A 20,780-nucleotide genomic window follows, 5' to 3' on the forward strand; every position below is an offset into this window, starting at 1 on the left:
TCAGTATACGCCAGCTGTTATTTCAGTCCTGGCAACATCTGCATTTAGAGAACATCTGTTTTTTCTGTGAAGCTGTAAGTGCTATAGCTAACACACTGGTGTTTAATGGTTTTGGTGTTGTTTTTTTTTTTTTTTTAAATCTTCAACCTGCTCTGTAGCACCATGCCAGCAGTACACATGAAAACAAAATTTAGCAGTTCAAAATTACTATAAATTAATTAACTTCTGCATGTTTCTCCCCAGCCTCAGAGCCCTGCCTCATGCTGCTTCGTTGTACTCACTCAAAATAAACCAAATAGAAGTTGCAACATCTTAGCACATTTCACATAAGGATATTCCTGGCACAAGCTGAAAAGCATTTATGTTAATGGGACTTGAGGGGGGGTGGGTAAACCATGTAGCCAGTTGTTGGGAGGAGGTGCCTGTATCAATAGCAACTGAAGCATCTCTACAAGAGAAAAAGAAGAAACCTCCTGAGAAGAGAGAGGCTGTTGAGTTGTTGAGGCTTTCAGATCTCAGGGCATCTTCTATTTTATTTATAGCTCCTCTGTGACTAAATATTATTTTTCAATTCCTATGTTGTGTTTTTTTCAGTTGGGCTTCTTTTCCTTTCTTCGAAGCAACATGACCACATAGTAAACTGTTTTTGAGGAGTGTTTGCTGTTTGAGGTTGCAAGATGAAACCACAGAGTTCCTTATCTTGTCTTTCTGCATCTGTTTTCACATGAGCTAGCAGAGCAAAAGAGCAAAGCAGTAACAACCGAAAACTCCTTTTTCCCCTCTCCCCACCCACATTTTTGAAGCCACGGGAGAAGTCCCCTGTAGGATCCAGCTGCTGTCTCTCTCTGTTTTTTTGTCTGCAGACCAGGTAGGAACATGCTTCTGAAGGGTGGGCAGTGAGGGAAAGCAGGAGGCTGAGCAGGAAGGTGGAAAGCAGTCACCAGCCTGGCATGGTTCTCCCTGAAACTTGTGTTTGTGCCTCAGGAATCAGCTCTGGAAACAGCAATAAAGTTTGTTTTGCTACCTTTCCTCCCCAAACTTTCAGCGTTCAATATTTAATGGCTGCTAAGTCTTGATAGAAAACATGTCTGGATGATCAGTGTTTGTACATATACACATGAAGGGTTTGTTTTAGAACAATTTGGTTGCAATGGAAAGCAGGTATGTAGCGGCTTTGGTTATTATTATCTATAGTAATATGGCAATAAGAAAGCGTCAAAATATCACTCGCTTAAGAAAATGTATAAGGGAAAAGAAAGAAAGAGAAAGAAAAGGTAAGAGTCGAAACATATCACCACGAATGGATCTCACGGCAATACTTGATTGTTCCAATTTAGTGTCCTTGGTTCAAAGTGATGATCGCAGTCTTGATCTGTTGGGGGTGGGAGAAGAAACCCATAAAACACAAAGTCCGATGGGTTCAAATACACCCAGGCTCAGTGGGAACACCCAGGTGCCTCCTCTGGGGGGGGAGCTTTCAGTCATCTGCTGGAAGGCCTCAGAAATGAGTCTGGGGGCACTTTGGGGGTTATGATGGTTTATGACACCTTCTAAGACATGACAGCTGCCTCTCACATCAGCGCAGTTGAGCCGGGAATGCCCCATCAGGAGGGATGAAAACCCTCAGGACCTTCCCCAAGGGGAGGTGTGGGGGGAGTTTTACAACTGAGTAACCTGTGTAAGAGACAATCGGGTCTGCCTCTTATCAGCCTCAAAGCCCGTTTGTAGCCTCCAGCGGTGATTGTTCAGCCCCTCTGTTTTATGCAGACCAGAGGTTTGCCATTACACACCCAAAACCTCACCTCCTTCCCCTCGGGGAGTGCAAAGCACCCTGCCGCCTCCGCAAATGGGCCATTGTTTTGAGTCATTAACCATTAACATTTCAGTCTCTCACAGGGTTGGTTGATTGCAGGACGTGATGGTATTGCCTTCCCACCAGACACGACTGGTAACCTTCCCCTGAAGACACTCTTGACACACCATGTCACACCTGAAAGGCATTTTCTTCATAACTACTTCATCTCCTAGACTGAGAAAGGCATGCTATCTCTTGGACATGAGGATGCAATGTCAGTCCTTCCCTTTTTCCTTCATTAGTTTGCTTCTACTGCCAGTAGAAGCCACCAGCACCCAGGGCAGGTGCTGCTTGGCTGGGGCTGCAGAGGGGATGGGAGACCAAAGCCAACACGTGATGATGGTGTGAGTGGCCTGCAGGTGTCCTCCTCTGAGGCATCCTGGCGTGCAGTCTCCCTGCCCGAGCACCAGCCCAGGCTCTGCTGCGGGACAGGGTGAGGGCAACATAACTCACCCAGAGGTCACATCATCAGGTTTGGAGGGAGGTATTTCCTTCTCCCCACTGGCTCTTGAGGATTGGGGCTGACCTTCTCAGCTCTAGATAATTGTTAAATATCCACAACTAGAACCTATATATCCCTCTCAGGGTTAAATTAGGGTTTGCAAAGTGCCCAGGAGTGCAAAAGATGCTGAGGGACGTGCAATGTCTCCACTGTTGAAGGTGTTCTTCTCTGCCTGCACACACAGCAGTGGGAGGCTGAAGCACTGGAAGCACTGGAAGTGGTTGAAGAGCCCTGTGGCTTCTTTCTTTCTTTTTTTTTTTTTTTTTTTTTTTTTTTGTTCCCCCCAATTCACCTGTTGCACGAAGGGAGGGATTAGCAGGTCTTGCAGGAGGCAGACGAAGCATCCAGCAGCCAGTGCCCATTCTTCTCCCTGCTTCACCCTGAGTGGTTGGGGGCAGAGCTGACACAATTGCTTTTGCCAGATCCAGGGAACATTTCCCCATCTAGTCTCATCCACATCCCTGCTGTGCCCCTCCAAGAGAACCCGAAATCCGGTGCTGGTCACAGGCCCATGTGCAGAGGTGAGCTCAGCGCTCTGGCCTCGCTGGAGGTAGAAAACCTCCCTCCATGTGCCCTCTTTGCCTTGGCCCATCTCACTCCCTTTCTCTGCTTTACTTCCTGTGACCAATTTGCTGTGCTGGGTCTGTGGAAAGCAGCTGGAAGAGTTTCATGCCGGCCCTGTTTTTCTCCTTTATACTGCTCAGCAGGCTCGGATCCATTCTAATGTCCCTTTCTTTATTTTTTCATCTTTTCAGTGCAGCTTCCTTCAACTTCAGCTTTTTGGCTGACTTGAGGCTTGAAATCTGTCTTTCCTCTTCCTCCTTCAGTAACCCTTCATGTGCCATGGCCTTGCTTTCCACAGGCACACGGATGTCTGCTAGGAACAGCACAGTGGAAAGCTGCTGATGCCCAACAGAGCCTCATATAAGGAATCTCGTGGTGGAAAGTTTTCTGAACACACAGCAAGCTCTGCTGTCTCCATTCTGCAGACAGGTAAGGCAGGTAGATGTCCAGCATCTTAGCACACAGGAGGACTGCAGGCTCAGGCAGGCCCTCAGGGACAGTCAGGAAGCACAGCCATTCCATGTCACAAGTGCCTCTCCTGATAGCACAGCTGTGCCTCTCCGGCTTGGACACCCCCAGTTCTGATGGCACAAATGCAAACACATTTCTGGCCATCTCATGTCTTCTGAGGACTTGCCACAATCTGATGCAAGAAGGCCAGCAGTCAGCTGCTCTTCCATTTGGCAGATGCCTGTGCAGCTGGAAGCCTGTGCTAGGACACCAGTGTGATGTCCCACCACCAGCCAGCCATGCTGCTGGCAGCTGCAAGCTCAGCTGTTGCTCTGTGGTTGAACTAGATGGTCTTTTCCAACCTAAATGATCCTACAATCAGCAGTGATGTTCAAATTATTGGATAACACTTAAAGCAGGGCAGGATGAGTTATCAGAGGGGAATGGGAACCCTCACTAGGCTTCTACCAACCTACCTAACGGCAAGGACCTGCAACACAAAATGGCATTTTTGCTTTATACTGATTTAAACCATATTGGTAAGCCAGCCTGGAGCTGGTCTGATTTCCCTCTGCTCTCGCTGGGAGGGCATTTGCATTTTGTGTGTGTGTGTTTATTTCTGGATGCTGTTCACTGTGTGCACACTCTCATATGATTCTGTTTGATGCTGGAATAATAATAACAATAATAATAATAATAAAACTAATAATAATAATAATAGTTATTGTTATGTCCTTACACATATGGTGTGATGCTGGCACCCAGGTCCCAAATAGCTGGAGTCAGACGTGGAGCTCAGCACGCTGTTTCCTGTAACAGATCCCCAAGTACCACAGATAACTGTCTCCAGTTTATGCTCCAGATTGGGCAGCTCTTTTGGGTTTTATTTTTGTTTAAGAAACATATTTGCCAAAAATAGGCTCTTGCTGATCTGGAATTTTTTTTGGACATTGAACAAGCCAATGGCAACAATGCAGGAGTCATCCCTGTCACTTGGGTCAACCTCATCCATCTTCTTAAACAAGTCAGGCATTTCCAGCCTCACAGCCCTGCCAGCTCCATGCCCCAATCCCAGCAGCAGAGTGCAGGGCAGACTCAGTGCCTGGCAAACCCAGCCTGGACAAAAGCAAAAGGCAAAGGAAAAACCCTTACCGAAAAAAGGTCACTTTCTCTTAAGAAATGCTCTTTCCTGCTTTTTGTCTCTGGTTTAGGGGTTTTTTTGTATGACTTCATGGCATTTCATTTGTCCTGCATATTATATAAGAAAACTTTATTATTTTTTTTATTCTGTTTCATTTTAAAACTATTAAAACCATCTGCCACTTAATAAACACTAACATATTTTCTTTTCTACATCAAAGTGTCTCCTGTCTGTGTTGTAATGGAAGTTTGACATTATTTTTTTACAAGACAGACAGGAGACACTTTGATCAGGTGCCAAACAGTTTCACTGCAACAAACAGGCAACACTATGAGCTAGAAATGATAAGATGTTATTATGCTCCATGATGATTTCATGACGTGTCAGCCATGATGTTAAAAAAAATCTACAGAACATATAATTTTAAAAATATCATGTGAATTTCCAGATTTTTTTAAAATGAACAATTTATGAATTGAAAACATTCCTCTTATATTTTTCTTCTAAAGATTTATGACCACTTTGTAGCAATTTTGGCTATTTTTTTGTAATCCTTTTAACTTTGATCAGTATCTTCTGTCAAAAACACTTCATTGAAAAAAATTCTGATGGATTCAACTTAAAAAACTTTTTTAAACGCCTTTTTATAGATAAAAGATTTTTGTCCCTGTCAGAGAACAAAGGAATCACCTGCTAGCTCTTTTGTCATTCCTAAATAAATTAATTGCTTGAGGATTATTTCATCCATGTTTCTCAATAAGCTGCTCTGACCAACCCCCCATACACGTTTGCCTTTTATCCTGGGATGCAGGATGACTCCACAGAGAGCCCATGGCTTTCCAGTAACATAAATACTGCAGCTACACACTGTGGAAAAACAAGCAAACAAACAAACAAACAGATGCACGTTGTAATTTCTGTCTTAATTTGCATTCTGAAGAGAAGATGAGCTCTTCCATAGTCACCTATGCCAAGCACATGGACACCACAGACAGGCTGGGTGTGAGTGTGCAGGCCCTGAACACAGGAGCTGCAGGTGGAGCAGGTAAAGACAACCAGGCTCTCTTTCTCTCCCTAAAAGCAGGTTTTCTCCTGCTTTGTCAGCAGAAGCTATTCCAGCTTTCCATGTGGACAGTCACAGCTGAGGAAGGGTTGGTTATCTCCAATGAAATGGCAGCTGGCAGAGGTCTCTGAAACCCAGGTAGTAGAAGGGAAGCAGCATGCACAAGGTCTCACCAGTGGGAAAAGAGGGGCACTCCTCATCATCTGCAACTTGCAAATTATTTCACCCCAAATGAGGTGAGAAAATTCATGGCCCAAGACAAAAGTTGTATCAAAGAAAAGTCTGATTGGATACTAAGAAAAAAAACTCAAACAACATTGCAAAAACTGGAAGAGATTGCCCAGAAGGGCTGTGGAGTTTTTGTCCTTGGAGGTTTCCAACACTCAAGTGAACACAGTCCTGAGTGATCTGCCCTAATGCCAAATTAGCCCTGCTTTGAGTGCAAAGTTGGACAACATGACGTCCACAGGTCCCTTAAAGGTTCAGTCATTCTACATCTCTGCTACTGTGTCCCCACAATTACGTGATGAATCCCAGGTCAGGAGATAACAAGTCTCAGGTGTGCCCAAGTGGGATCTTGTACCCTTACCTGCAGCAGCAATGGATTTGCTGTGGTGGTGGTGCAAGTGTCATCTCCCATTCCAGGCATGTGCCATCCTAGGCACAGCACCCAACCCTTCTAATTCCCAAAATAACTCCATTTCAAGCATGCCTTTGAACCGGTCTGGGGTTGAAGGACTCGTATGACACCACCCAAGGTCAGGAGGAGACCCAAGGCAGCACCAGTCGGGGGGCATTTTGGCACAGCAAGTTGTTTGTCCAACACAACCACATGCTGGTGTGGCATCAACACATGGACCATGTGTGAGCACAGCCCAGGCCACTGCACAGCAGGGTTCTGTGTCAGTATGTGCAGCACAAACAGGCACCAAGCACAGGTCACTTCATGTTTGGGTCTGCTTTCATCCCCTGATGCTTCAGGTCAGCAGGTGTCAGTGCCCGGAAAATGACTTTCCAGCATCAGAGGAACAAAGGCTGCTCAAGAAACAATTAAGCTTTAGATTATCCTCTCCTCTTTTGAAAGCGGGTTGTTGAGAAACAAAAGCCATAGGATTGTGTACATTTGTCATTTCAACGCAGCAGTAAGTATTTTAATGTGCATTAAATCATTATTCACAGGATCACAGAATATGCTGAGTTGGAAGGGAGCCCCAAGGACCATTGAGTGCAGCTCCTGGCCCTGCACAGCACTGTCCCCAAGAGTCACATCATGTGCCTGAGAGCATTGTGGAAATGCTCCTTGGTCTCTGTCAGGCTTGGTGCTGTGATCACTTCCCTGGGGAGCCCATTCCAGTGCCCAACCACCCTCTGGCTGAAGAATCTTTTCCTAATATCCAACCTAAACCTCCCCTGACACAACTTCAGGCCATTGCCTCAGGTCCTGTCAGTGGTCACCAGAGTGAAGAGATCAGTGCCCGCCCCTCCTCTTCCCCTTACAAGGAAGTTGGAGACTGCAAGGTCTCCCCTTCAGTCTCTACTCCTCCAGGCTGAACAGACCAAGCGACCTCAGCCACTGTTCATACGGCTTTCCCTCCAGGCCCTTAAATCCAGAGCCTGGGAGGCTAGAGGTTTGGGTTGAGCATTGCAAACCAACCAGCAGCAATGCTATTATTCTATAATTCCAGTTCTTTAAACAACTCTCCTGTGCTTTGCTATGCTCCTGATGAAATTCTGAAAGGACAACATGTAGGGGACCAGAGATGGGACCGTTACTGCCACCGGTTATTTTTGCTGGAAATGGCTGTTGCTATCTTTCAGTCTCGTTGACTTAGCCAGCAGTTTCTGGAAAACAGAAAAGTCAGTGCTTTCTCTTGGCCCTTCAAAACAACCTAAGCTTTAGGAAACCTGTTGTTGGAGGTTGGGGCTGTTGGGGCTCCTGTGAGAAAACACCCCCCTCGCTGTTGGGGCTCCTGTGAGAAAACACCGCTGGCTCTAGGGTGGCCGTGCCCCTGGCACTGAGGGGCATTAGCGCTGGTGCCTGGGCACAGTCAAGAGCTCCAGGGAAACAATGTTCTACAAAGCAGTTGGTGCCAAACACTGCCCAGGTTGTAGAGCTATAATAAAATCCCTCCAGATTCTTTTGGGGTGAGTGAATGAAGACCACTGTCTCTGAACTGAATGCTACTTTTAAGAGGCTCAGTAGAGCTGTAGCATTCTATAACCCCAATGTGAGCACTGTTTCTCCTCACCCATCTGCACAGCTGAAAGAGAGTGGCCCTTTGCCTTCCCCATTTTTGTAAACAAGGCTGCAACCTTTATTCCTGCCTTGAGGAACAGATTGAATTGCTTTTGATGATCCAGAACAATGTTATCCTTTATTCCCTCTTCAAAAGCAATTAGTATTTCATCTTGATTATTTGCAGATAATATGAGTCACCAGATAAAACACATTGAATACAAAATGCTCCTTGGGAGGGAAATACATAAAAATGGTGTTTAAGGTTAAAAATCCAGCATATGCTTTAATATCACGAAACTGTCACACATCAAGGGAAAAAAATTCAGTCCCACTTTGTGAAACAGAAAGATTGATCCTGTGTTTGTTTAACCCCAAACCTTTAATTAACTTTTTGCAGGATCAGGGCACCATGACACCAAAGGCAGATTGTGTCACTGTCACAACACAGGTTTGCTGCAACATGATTTCAGAGTTGTCAAACTATCCAAAATTTCAGGCCAAATATGTCATTTAATCTTAAAAAGCAATTTCGGAATTTTTTTTCTCTTATTTCTTTTCTGATTTCTAGCTTGGTGTATTGCAGCTCGTTGATATTTTCAGCTCTTTTACCCAGAAACCCAAGGCTAGAATCTGACTCATTCTTAATAGATGGTACAAGTCTCACAGGAGCAGCATTATTTCAGGAGCTCACATTTTAATGGGAACATCAAATCTATCTGGCATTACGATAAGGTCATCAGAAATTAGCAATACTGAAGGTTTATCCTGGGTTTGCCTCTAACATAGATGACAGCTGATATATCCTTTCTCTGTACTGATGTTGCCAAGTAGCCTCACTGGCAAACTTTCATGTTAAGTATATATAGAAATGGTGTTTTGTGAAAATGTAGACCAAAAATAAAGGTTGCTTTTCTTTTCTCTCTTTCTAAAAGGAAAATTAACGTCTGAGAGTTTTCATATACAACATCTCAAAAGGGTGCATGTGTTTTCATTTCAACCTTTCCCTAGCTTGGCTGGTCTTCCAGGAGCTGGATCAGCAATGAAATGCCAGGCTTTGCTGGATGGATTCTTTCTTTCCCCGAGATGTACATCACTGTGTGAAGAACTGCTGTTGCCTTCTACAGAGTGTTTTATATTTACATTAGGTTTTTTAGCATTGATACAAGAATTCTTTCCTCTCTAAATTACTAACAACTGATACCTGTACTTTCACATCCCCTAAAGGAAACTTTTTAAAATAAGGGGGTGCTTGCACTGAAGCAGTGTGGTGAAATGTAAAGAGAACTGTGGTACAAGTTAATTTTACCTCCAGAGTGCCCATGAGCAGCAATGCTGAGATGAAATAAGAAAATCCATGGAAAGAGGAAGTGTTTTCCCCTCGGCTAAAGGGTGCAGAGGTGCAGCCCTCTCCCAGTTCCATGTGCCTCACCCACTAGCTAGGGGCACAACCCTCACGAGGGAAGGGTGGGTGGGCAGTGGCCAGCTGGAAGCTCCCATGTCACCTGTCTTACAGGCCTTTCACCTCCTGAGCCAACGGGCTCAGCATGGATGGCCAGGGGGGTCTGGGCACATACATGTGTTTTGCCAAAACCCAGATTGTCCAGGAGCAAGATAAAACACTGCAGGCCTTGAGGATGCTCCAGTAGAAAAGCAGCCCCAAACCTCCTCACTGTCAACTCTCTAAAACAGATAGGGACCCCTGCTAGACTTTCCTTCTCCTGTAAGATTTCACTTCATTTATTAAAAATACACTAAGAACAACAATATTGTGAAAGGCAGATGGAGAAAGCCCATGGCTGCAGGCTTCTCACCAAGGCTTTGCTAAACCCTGTACTCAGGGACACAGACAGGTACAGCACTCCAACCCATCTGCTACACTCACCTGCATTGCTCTGATCCCCATTCAATTTTCTAACATCCCAGGTAAGTATTCAGTTTTCCCCTCTATCAACTGAGGGTCACTTCTCCCTGAAGGCAGGGGAGTTTGCAGTGTGCTGCAAATCAAATCCACTCTCCTTACCTTCACTTTTCATTTCTCCTCAGATCCAGGGTTTTCATCAACTGCATCTTTTCCACAAAGAAGCCCACACAAACCCCCCTTCTGGCTTCTTTCACTTGTGATTTTGCAAGCCATTGTAATCAGTTCTTATAAATGCTTTAAGTAAGACCACTGAAGCACTTTGTAACATCCTTCTGGAGCACTTGTAAACAAGGTTGTGGTTTGTGTCAGGGACCAGCCTGACACCACTTAGAGACCACATTTACATCTAGGGTCATGGAAATATTTCCAAAGAGCTGTTCCTTGCAGGGGTTCAGTGGTCTGGCCTGTCCAGATGTTTGGTCCTCACCTCAGTCACCTCATAGGGTCACTGCAAGCAGGAATGGTGGCCCTAGAGCAGCTGGCACTATGGAAATGGGCCACTTACAGCACCAGAGACTGAATTAAATCAGTGAAACAGTCCAATTTCTTTTCGTATGGACATTCCTATAAATTCATCATGCTTTCATGTTTGTGCAAAAGATGCAATAAATTACCCCTGGATCACCTTTGGAACTCCTTAGCATCCTACCTCCCATGGCAGAAAGATTCTACTCTGCAGCAACCACTTTCAGTTCATTACAAAGCTGGTTTCATGGCCTCTCAGTGGTGCCAAGTTTCCAGTTTCTCTCTGGCTTTGCGAGGAAGAGGAAATGCGCTCCTACAAGCCTCCTTCGGGGAATGGGTCCTCATTTTAAGCACTTGTAAGCGGGGCCAGCAGGGCAGGAGGGAGGACGAACTGCAAAGCACTGCAGGCTGCAGGCCCAGTGAGCCCATGGAGGACACTCTGTTCTGGTTTCACAGAGATCGTGAGTTTAAGCACAGATCTAATTGAATTGCAGATGTCTTTTCTGATGGCTATCTGCTAGCAGAGCTTCAATTAAAGCAGGAGCAAAGAGGCAGAACAGGGAGGTTCTCAGTAATAAAATTAATGGAAAGAAGAGTGGCCATTTACTGCAGCCTCCACAGAGAGCATAATGATGCAGGTAGATTCTTTTAACAAGAATTTTTTTGGCAGGGGTGGGGGGAGAGATCTGAAACCTTGGCACAGATACCCAGCTTCCAAATTCTAGAGATCCCGAGTGTATGTTGGACTGGAAAGCAGATAACAGTAATTTACACAATCCATAAATAAGCTCATCTCCATTGCTTCCAGTACTCCCTGATGAACAACTTCCTCTGCTCTCCATTCTGTAGGCCGTAGAGGTTTGTACTTTTTGATTTTGATTTTGGTTTTAAAGGCTGAATAGTTTTATTTGCTGCCCTTTTGTTACTTCCAAGATTAAGGTGGATTTGTCCTGTGCTTGCACTTGCCAGATCAAAACCTCTCGTCATTTTACAGTGCCTTTAGAGCTCCAAAGGGGGAGAACCTTAACAGAGCTCTCAGTCCACCCAAACTACAAGACTATAAATTGGAGCATTATGACCTTTTTTTTTGGCCTGTAGCTACTTTCTCATGATGACTTGATCCGCTCCAATGTGTGTTACCACATACGCATCGGTGAAAAACCACCCCCACCCAACACAGCTGAAGAATCAAAATTAAGCTTCAAGATGGCCTAAGAATCTGGCTTAGCTCAGGAATAAGGTTTTTGAGAACTGTTTTCCCTTTCCTCAGCCGATTGTTACGCTCTACCCAAATTCCTGTTGTGCAATACTTTGGAGGCTTCTTGGCCATGTCCTACCGTAACTCTCTTGCTTCTTGGCGCAGCACCACTCTCCTGGGGGCACCTCAATGGACAATCACCCCCTGGGATTCAGTTTCAAGGAAAATAATCAGAGTTTTGCTCATTTTCCCTTTTGAACTGCTGCCCTTTTCCGATGTATTTACAATGTAAGGAAGTCAGTTTATTCATGGTTTGACTTTTAACTTCATTGTTGAGCTTGGCTTTGCTCCTGTTGGAAACTGGACCCCAGTTGAGGAGGGCAGTTGCCAGTGTCTGCTGGAAACTCCTTGCCTGGGATCTTCAAGCAGGCCATTTGTTGACCTAGCTCAGCACATACTAAATAAATGCAGTCAGAAGAGTCTGCTTACTCATCACAGGAAAAGGACTGGCCCAATGGCAGGAGTTTTTCAGAATATCCCCAAACATTTCAAATGCCTAAGTTCATTCCAGGCTTCTCAGGAGCTCTCTCTCCAGCAACCATCCCCCATTTAATTTCATATATCTGAAATAACACTGAACAGCAAAGGTTGGAATTGGGCTGATTTTCTTGAATTTCTATTTTTTTTTCAGGTTTACTCCAGGAGAAAATTTGCCAGGAAGTTAAAAAACATAATCCTAAAGAGAGAGGAGAAAAGTGAGAAATAATGCATCATCTGTAAGATGTGGCCTGTTACTAACGTGCTCAGGATGTTTAACGAGAGGTTTTGCAAATGGCACATATTAAGTAAACAAGTATGCCTTCAGCCAGCAAGCTGCTATTTCTCCCTGCAGGGAATAAAAAATAATTAAAATTCTTTGTATTGAAATTTGTAGCTACAAAAAATCAAGGGTGGTAATTCCCAAATAGCCTTCTGGGGCTCTTTCTGCCACTGAAACACAGGAAGCTGCCTCCCAGGCATTGATTTATTCCATAAGAATTAGGGAGAAGCATCTCTAAGGCACTGCATTTACTCCCCTGCTGCTGGAAGGTTTTGTCTGGGTGCTCTCTGGACAGTTTCCAGGCATGTTATTGAAGAGTATTTCTCTTTCCTTTTACAACACTCACTTGCTCACTTTCCCCCCTGGGATGGGGGAGAGATTCAGAGAAGTGAGAAGACTTACAGCTTGATATCAAGACAGTTTAACAGGTAAAGCAAAAGCTGTGCACACGAGCAAAGCACAACAGGGAATCTATTCACCACTTCCCATGGTCAGGCAGGTATTTAGCCATCCCCAGGAAAGCAGGGCTTCATCACATGTAATGCTAACTTGGGAAGACAAACCCCCTAATTCCAAACATCCTTCCCTTCCTCCTTCTTCCCCCAGCTTTATAAGCTATGATGCCATATGGTCTGGGATACCCCTTTGGGGTCAGCTGTCCCAGCTGTGTTTCCTCCCAGCTCCTTGTGCACCCCCAGCCCTCTCTCTGCCGGGGTGGGGTGAGAGGCAGAAAAGGCCCTCCCTCAGTGTCAGCACTGCTCAGCTGTAACAAACACATCCCTGTGGTTTTCAACATTGTTCTCCACACAAAACCAAACTATAGCCCCACATTAGCTACTACGATGAATACTAGCTCTATCCCAGCCCAAGCCAGCATATTCTCCACTCCTGATTCCATACCATTTACATCACGCTCAGTCCCACACTATCCGATACATCCTCATTACCCACCACCACTGTCACCACCCTTTGATATAATGCACAGGTATCAGTTCCTTAGTCTATGGATAACCCCTGTGAAATGTCTGTCAAGCATCCACAAACATCCACAAAACATCATTTGAGTTCATTTAGTCCACAACTTTGGTCTCACTCAGGACAGGAGAGGTGGTGTGCTGTGTGGAGTTACTGGGCACCAAAGCCAGGTCAGGTCACTGCTGCACTTGCACTGTTTCCTGTAAGGCTTGTCCTCCACTGGTTTGGGTGATTCCTGCTGTAGTAATTCCTGTAACATGCAACTCAAACTCTGTATTACAACAATTTCGAGATGTTTCCATTACAGTCTCCACCCCTGGTTCATTTGGACCAGATCATGGGGTTTCAAACTGCAGTTAACTCCTGGCTTGCCCTGCTCTGGCTTGGACTTTTCCAAAGACCGCAGCTCCTTAGGAGTGTACCTGCTCCAAGTGAAGCCTTATCTACGAGCCACAGATCTTCAGGGGTCTACCTGCTGTGACATGGACTTACCCACAGCAACAGTTGCTTTGAGGTAGATCACTTTCAGCATGGTCTTTTCCATGGGCCACAACGCCTTCAGAGGTGTACCTGCTCCAGCATGGCCTCACCCACAGCCAGTCCCTTCAAAAGTAAACCTGCTCCAGCATGGCCTTACCCATGACTGCAGTCCCTCCAGAGGTGTATTTGCTCTCTCCTGGGCTTATCCACAGCCACACACTTTGGGGTACTCTGGCATGACCTCAAGCACAGCCACTGATGTTTTGAGGCGTGCCTTCTCCAGCATGGACTTACCCTTGGGCCACAATCCCTTCAGAGGTCCAGCTGCTGCAGCACACAGCCACAGATGCTGTGAGATGCACCTGCTCTGGCATGGGCTTATCCAGGGCCACAGATGCCTCAGGGTGTCCAGCTCCCACGTGGACTCATCCACAGATGATAGGCCCTTCCACTTGAGTTCATGCTGGAGTTCCAGCCTGTCCAGAACAGCAGCACAGCAACAGCAGCTCTGGCGATCTGCCAGCCCGACACATCACCATGGCTGTTATCAAAACGTTCCCAGGCACCGCAGAGTAAGGTGATAAGCAGCACAGTAGTGCAGTGAGCAGCTACTAATGAGCACTAGACTCAAGCAAGCAAGCCCTATGGCAAGCAGGAGCCTGTCCATTAATAGCAAAACAGCAATAATAGCTATAAAATCGATCTGGCACATTCCAATCACATCTGGCAGTACAGCATATGACAAAAAGGACTGTTGTGGTTTAACCCCAGGCAGCTGCTGAGTGCCACAACAGCCACTTGCTCTTATTTCTCTTTCCTTCCACAACAGTCATGTCCTCACTCTCCCAGTGGGATAGGGGAGAGAATCAGAAAAGTGAGAAAACTCGTGCATTGAGACAAAGACAGTTTAACAGAGTAGCAAAACAAGGAATCCATTCACCACTCCCCATGGGCAGGCAGGTGTTCAGCCATCTCCAGGAAAGCAGGGTTCCATCACATGTAGCAGTCATTTCGGAAGACCAACACCATCATTCTGAACGTCCTCCCCTTCTTCCCCCAGCTCTATATGCTGAGCACAACACTGTATATTATGGGATACCCCTGTGGTCAGTTGGGGTCAGCTGTCCCAGCTGTGTCCCCTCCCAGCTCCTTGTGCACCCCCAGCCCTCTCTCTGCTGGGGTGGGGTGAGAGGCAGAAAAGGCCCTGACTCAGTGTCAGCACTGCTCAGCTGTAACAAACACATCCCTGTGTTATCAACACTGTTTTGGTCACAAACCCAATCCATAACCCCATACCAGCTACTCTGAGGAAAATTAGCTCTACCTCAGCTACAGCCAGCACTCTCAAGTATTTGTAGAGGCCCCAGAATCTGAACCACTTAGACTTGCCTCAGAATTATTTGCCAAAAAAGTATTGGTTTAAAAAAAAAAAAAAAAATACAGAAGCTGTAAGAGGGGAAAAAACCCAGCAACCTGGTCTCAGTGATCATTTCCTTTGATCAGTTTATCATATTGCTGTTGAAAATAAAGCCAGTGTGCAGCTAATTGACAAAAAGAAATTAAATCACAAACAACTTGAATATAGCCTGAAGAGTTACTGAATTGTAGATATGCAGAGAATAAAAAGCTTCACATATAAAAGATAGGTTACATTTAATATGACTCTCAATGTGAATGAAAACATAAGCATCACAGAGTTTGTAAAAGAAAAAATTTGTTGGAAAAAGACAACAGTCCTGACCACTGATAACATTTGATTGAAAGTTCTCTGAAAAATTATTTGTTCTAGACAAAAAGCAAAAATCTAAACAATTCATTCCAGTAGTATTACAACATAACTGACAAACATCTACTCTTTGTCTGGATTTCAAATGCAATTTTAGTCAATTTGAATCCATTTCATGAAGAAGCTGCAGCTTTGACAGAGCTATTGCTAAAATCATCACAGCAACAAAACATTGCTTGGCCTCACTTTAGCAATTAATAAACAGCTCCAAGAACCAGCTCTACAGTTTAGAACTACTCAGTACGTAGATGATCAGATTTGCCAACGGTGATTTGCCACTGTTTATTGCAGTGTACTAAAATTATTCATGTATTACCTAACTAAAATCCTGAAGCCTTCCAAATCCTTTATTAAAGAACAGTTAAAAAAAAAAAAAAAGTATTGAATTTAGAATATGCTGAGGCTGTTCTTCAAAGAAAGAAACCCAGAGGTCAATTTCATTTTTAAACAAACAAACGAAACCCAAACCAAAACAAAAACTCTGCAAATTTTGGTAACTGAAGCGGGTGAAGAAGTCAATCTGTGTAAGTACATAAAAAAGTCAATCTTCACAATGTTATGGCCTGGAAGCGCTAAAGAGACAGAATATAAAGGCAACTGGAGACAATTAAGCCCTTTAAAAAGCACCAAAATTAGCATTCCTTTTGTCTGATCCAAATAATTCAAGTGTTGTTCTGCTACAAAGGCCATCATCAATTTCTAATTTTAGCTTAATCCATGAAAAAGAAAAATCCAGCATTTCTCTCTGGTGTTTCCTCATTAAGAACACTCTTAAATTGTACTCTGAAACCTCAGGAACACAAACTATGAATTCAAGTTCACACTCACACAAGCACTTTGATATGGCAATCCCAATAAAGGCAATTCAACTACTTGTGATTCAGCTAAGCAGTGCCTGAACTGCTACATGGTGAGTATCCACCAAAAGCAAAAATTTAGCTATAAATGACACAGAAGAGTGACCTGTCCTACCTTTGAACCCTCAGCCTTCTAGTTTCCTCTACTACACTTGACTACACTCAGTACCAAGAAGCCTCACAGAAATAGTATCTCCTGATTTCCTTTACATGAAGTAAGCAGTCATATAACCCTATAAAAAACCCTTGTAATTAACCCTTATATTTTAAGTCAGATTTTTTGTATTCACACTTTCGGTCACTGCTGTAAAACTGCAAATTCCTTTGCTCCCCTGGTTGCAGCGAATGGATCACACCTTCGCCACTCATTCACCTACAAATTTGTAAGCTTAGATTCAGTTTGCTTTCATCTGTATTACTAAAGAAGCATTTTTTCCAATACACACACCAAAGTGCAAATTCTTCTCAACATTTTTCAGAAGGCAGAATTAATACTGTAATACAGGCTGACATGGCGGGATAGCCGCAGTGCTTACTGCCTTTGTCACCCTGAGTTAAGGGTGGAGCTGTGCCAGTATGGGATGACCAGTGCACAGGCAAGGGCAGTTTGCCACTAGGGAACAATTTATATATTCATATACAAAAGATATCTGTGGCCCTACAGTCCTGACCATACAGGACTGGACCAAGCCCATCAGCTTTGCTTAGTCAGGTGCCCTACTCCCTCCTCCTTCACTTAACTTCAGTATCTGTCTGTTTTTAAGAGCTGTGGAAAGCAGGAGCTGCATTTTTAGCTGAAACAAAAGTTTTAAAGCCAACAGGCAGGATCTTGCACCAAGACTTAGCCTTCCTGACCTCACTACCCATGTAAAACTGCATTGCAACATCCTAAAAGTGGCTGCGGTTAACACCAGTACAATATACAAACAGTGATTTATCAACATTGTATGCTTTATTGAAAGTTGACAAGTGCAACAGTTAAATACATTGACGTGTTACAACTGTAGAGAACATGCACAAAAACATATGCATACTACTATACAGATCATATGCAAAAAAATTCATACTGGGAAATCCGATTTTTTTTTTCTTTAATTCTTTCTAGCAGGGCTTGGTAATTTTTGGAGTGGTTTTTCCCATCTTGAACCAAACTACAATGAACAATGATTTACTTCAAGATAATCAGCAGCCAGGGAACTTCAGAAGTTACACAAACAGCATCAATCTGCCAAATTCTGAACAGTTGCGTAGGTGCATTCTTATTTATGTAGCATTAAAAAAAAAGTCTCAAACTTCTTCAGATCAGCCAATGAAACAACTAAACTTCAATCTGTACAACCTAAATAGTTACAGTTTTCTATTTTACAAAGTAATTACACTAAATACACAAATATACAGTAGGCAAATAACCTTCATTATAATTATCCTATGACCCAACAACTGTATTGTCACCTACCTGTTTTCTATATATAATACAGCTTTATGCACCTGTCCACTGCTTCAGAAAACGGTGCAAATATTTGCACTTAAGGTTTCAGGTGACAATTAAGTGTTAAACACTGAGATTACCTTTCTCCCTCTTCCTCTTAGATCCTATGCACCAGTCCACACTTTGGAACCCCAATGCACTACAGGGGATTGAGCCATCACTTTTTACTCCAGTCTATTTCTTCATGTTTCAAAGCTCGAAAAGCACTTGTATCAGCTGTATCACTGGATGAGTGGAAGATTTAAAAACAAACAAAAAAAAATTCAGGCATGCAGCTTCGTTTCTCAGCCATTTGCAGAAGCTGCTCGAGTCCCCAGTGTACTTGTGCTAATTCTCTGTAAGAAGTTTATTTTATTCAACCAACCTAAGAACATAGACTCCTTCAAGCCAAAGGGGTAAGGGAGGTAAGAGAGAGACAGATGAGTGTGTAATACAAGGGGGAGAAGCCTCTCCTGATGTGTGTAAGGCATGGAGTCCTCAGTCTGGGTTGCAATGTGCACTGAAATGGATGAAGGGTGGCTGTGGCGGATTCCCGCTAGTCCTCCTCGCTCTGGGCAGTCCAGAGGCCAGCAATCATGGTGGCGATGACACCTTGAGCTATGCTGAAGGCCCTGAGCCCTGTGATGCCGGCTGAGCAGGCTGCTGTGTTGTCCCTTGTGATTGGGAAGAGGAAGGCGGAGAACCAGTCTGCAGCTGTGCTTGGAACTGGGCAAGCTGCTCTGGGCTGGCAAGTGTTTTTAGCAGAGTGTTTTCTTGCTCCAGCTGCGAGTTCTTCTCTATCAGCTCTTTGATTTGCTCTTTGAGGACCTCCACTTCCTCCCGTACTGCATACATCAAATGACTCTTTACCAGATCCTGAAATACATAAGAGAGTGTGTGACTTAGGAAAGCAGCGCAGCGCCCGGCCCGGGCTCCCACCTGCCCCGCCGGAGACGCAGCAGACGCCCCGCACGCAGAGGGCCGGAGTGACCCGTGGCTCCGGGCAGCGCTGTCCTGGCCGGGGCCGTGCCGGGCCGGGCCGGGGCCGGGCTGTCACCGCCGCTGCCGCCGGGCCCGGCACACACGTGCGGCCCGGCCTGCACAGCGGCCCCGCCCCCGGCTCCGGGCCCCGCCCCCGCGCGCGCCGGCTGCAGCCAGTTCTGGGCGCAGGTTGCCGCATTTCCCTCCCTCCCGCCGTCCGCGCGCGGCCGCGGGTGACGCCAGAGCTCGGCGCGGCCAATGGGCGGCCGAGTTATTTATAGCCGGGAGTTAAAGGCTCGGAGTTTGCCTAGCAACAGCCGGAGAGGCTCCCGGGAGAGCGGCTCCAGGCACCGCTCCAGTAACAAAGGGCGGCCGGGCCCCCGGCACCGCGTCGGGCGGGGGCCGGGGCAGCGGCCAGCGCGGCCCCCGAGGTGAAGCCGCCGGCTCCGGGCACTGCGGTGCCTGTGCCGCCCGCGGGGAGAAGGGCGCAGCGGCGGGGGATGCCCCGGCTGCAGCCGGCGGGGGATGCGCTCGTTAGGCTTGCGCTCGCCTGCGCTTCGGGGAAGAGTTAATAAAATGAGAAGTACCCCAAAACGCCCCCTCTTTGGGACTGTAAAACCCCACAAACACGCTCGGCTTTCTGCCCAGCAGCGCCCCTCCGCCGCCGCATGGAGCCGGGATCAATCGTTTGGGGAGGCAGGAGCCAGGAGCAATGCCGTCATTCCCTTCCCGGCATCAATACACAAACGTGCGCATTCCTCCCCGCAGGAAGCCTTTGATCAATTACAAACAAAAATAAAACTAAAAAATGAAAAAAGCTCCCGAAACCAAAGCCGTGCCTCCCCTTCCGTCCCCGCACGGGTTAACCATCGCCGCCGCATCCCCATATTGTTTACTGCTTCAAACACGAACAAGGTTTTATGCCCCCATCGGTACGTACCATCGCTTGCTCGATTTTGTTGTCGATAGCAACTACGCTTGCACCAGAGGAGCTGCAAGGGAGAAAGAAAGAGAAGAAAAAAAAAACATACAACATTAGCAGCGGCTGAATTATTTAAGAGACAAGAGACGCGAGCATTGGTAGCCAGTTGGCTGGGAAAGTCATCCTAACGCTGCCCTGCCGCCGCCTCGCTAGGATGCTCTAATGCAGCAAAGCAACCTGTAAAGCCGCGCCGAGCCCCCAGCCCGACCAAATATCCCCACATTTTGCCCCCCGACGGACCACAAAGATGGAGCTCAATCACAGGCTGCGGCAGAAGCGCTGGGCGCCGGGGAGGGCAGCACCTCCGGGGGGAGAGGCGGGAGCCGGTGCCGCCGCTGCGGCTCCCCCGGACAAAGGAGCCAGCCCGGAGCTCACCTGCCCCGCTACCGCCGCGCCAGCACAGCCGCTCGGACACAACACTTATTTACCTACTGTCGAGCCTCAGAGACGAGTTGTCGGTGCCCAGCAAGGACGATAAGAACGAAATCGAGAAGTGTCTTAGTTGATAAACTCCTAGATCCATTGCCACCGGTCTACAACATTGGGCATTCATGCAACCGCGGCCAGAAACGCTCCCCGGGAAAAAAAAAAAAATCAGGTCTCGCTCCTCCCGGAGGCGTGTGTGCGTGCGGGGCCGCTCCGCCGGGCGAGGCGGGGCCGGGACCCTGCGGGACCCTGCGGGGCTGCGCTCGGCCAGCTCCGAGCGGGGTCAGCGCTCCGCCGCGCAGCACAAAACCCGGGCATCCCGGCCCCCCCCAATCATTTATGCGCCGGCGCCGCCTCCCATTGGCTGCGCTGCCCGGGCCCCGCCCCGCGCCGCGCATCTCATTAGCGCGCGCCCCCCCCGCCGCGTGCGGCCCGGGCCGGCGGCGCCCACGCGGGACGGTCCCGCACGCGCGGGGAAGGGGGGAAGCTCGGTCCCCCCGCGGCCGCGAGCCCCGGCACGCGGGGTGCCGCTGCGCCGCTCGCTCTGCCGGCCCCCGCCCGCGGGAGCGGAGGGGGATTTAAAAAAAGGAAAATAAAAAAGAAAAAA

The 20,780-nt window shown here is 46.6% G+C and overlaps 1 protein-coding gene and 1 long non-coding RNA gene across 5 annotated transcripts in view; one reads left to right on the forward strand and one right to left on the reverse strand.

Moving 5' to 3' along the window:
* The first annotated feature begins 223 nt into the window (after positions 1-223).
* Positions 224-12,345, forward strand: LOC138108064 (uncharacterized). Of its 2 annotated transcripts, none has more exons than XR_011149851.1 (3): positions 224-868; positions 3,220-3,350; positions 12,090-12,345. It is a non-coding gene; the product is annotated as an uncharacterized lncRNA (long non-coding RNA). The 2 variants fall into 2 exon arrangements; XR_011149852.1 differs by lacking the exon at positions 12,090-12,345 and adding an exon at positions 6,755-7,486.
* A 4,901-nt stretch (positions 12,346-17,246) lies between these two features.
* The window catches only part of TSC22D1 (TSC22 domain family member 1), a 93,650-nt gene continuing 90,116 nt past the window's right edge, over positions 17,247-20,780 (reverse strand). Inside the window, exons 1-3 of one of the 3 annotated variants that reach the window (XM_069010239.1) lie at positions 20,176-20,491; positions 19,706-19,757; positions 17,247-18,660 (exon numbers count right to left, since the gene is read on the reverse strand). In XM_069010239.1, the coding sequence (XP_068866340.1) occupies positions 18,403-18,660; positions 19,706-19,757; positions 20,176-20,300 (435 nt within the window). In that variant the 5' untranslated portion in view covers positions 20,301-20,491 and the 3' untranslated portion in view covers positions 17,247-18,402. Of the gene's footprint in view, positions 18,661-19,705; positions 19,758-20,175; positions 20,492-20,780 lie in introns of those variants that run through there. The other 2 variants (XM_069010247.1, XM_069010190.1) reach the window with 2 other exon arrangements.

Source organism: Aphelocoma coerulescens, chromosome 1 (assembly GCF_041296385.1).
Source record: "Aphelocoma coerulescens isolate FSJ_1873_10779 chromosome 1, UR_Acoe_1.0, whole genome shotgun sequence".
Classification (NCBI taxonomy): Eukaryota; Metazoa; Chordata; class Aves; order Passeriformes; family Corvidae; genus Aphelocoma; species Aphelocoma coerulescens.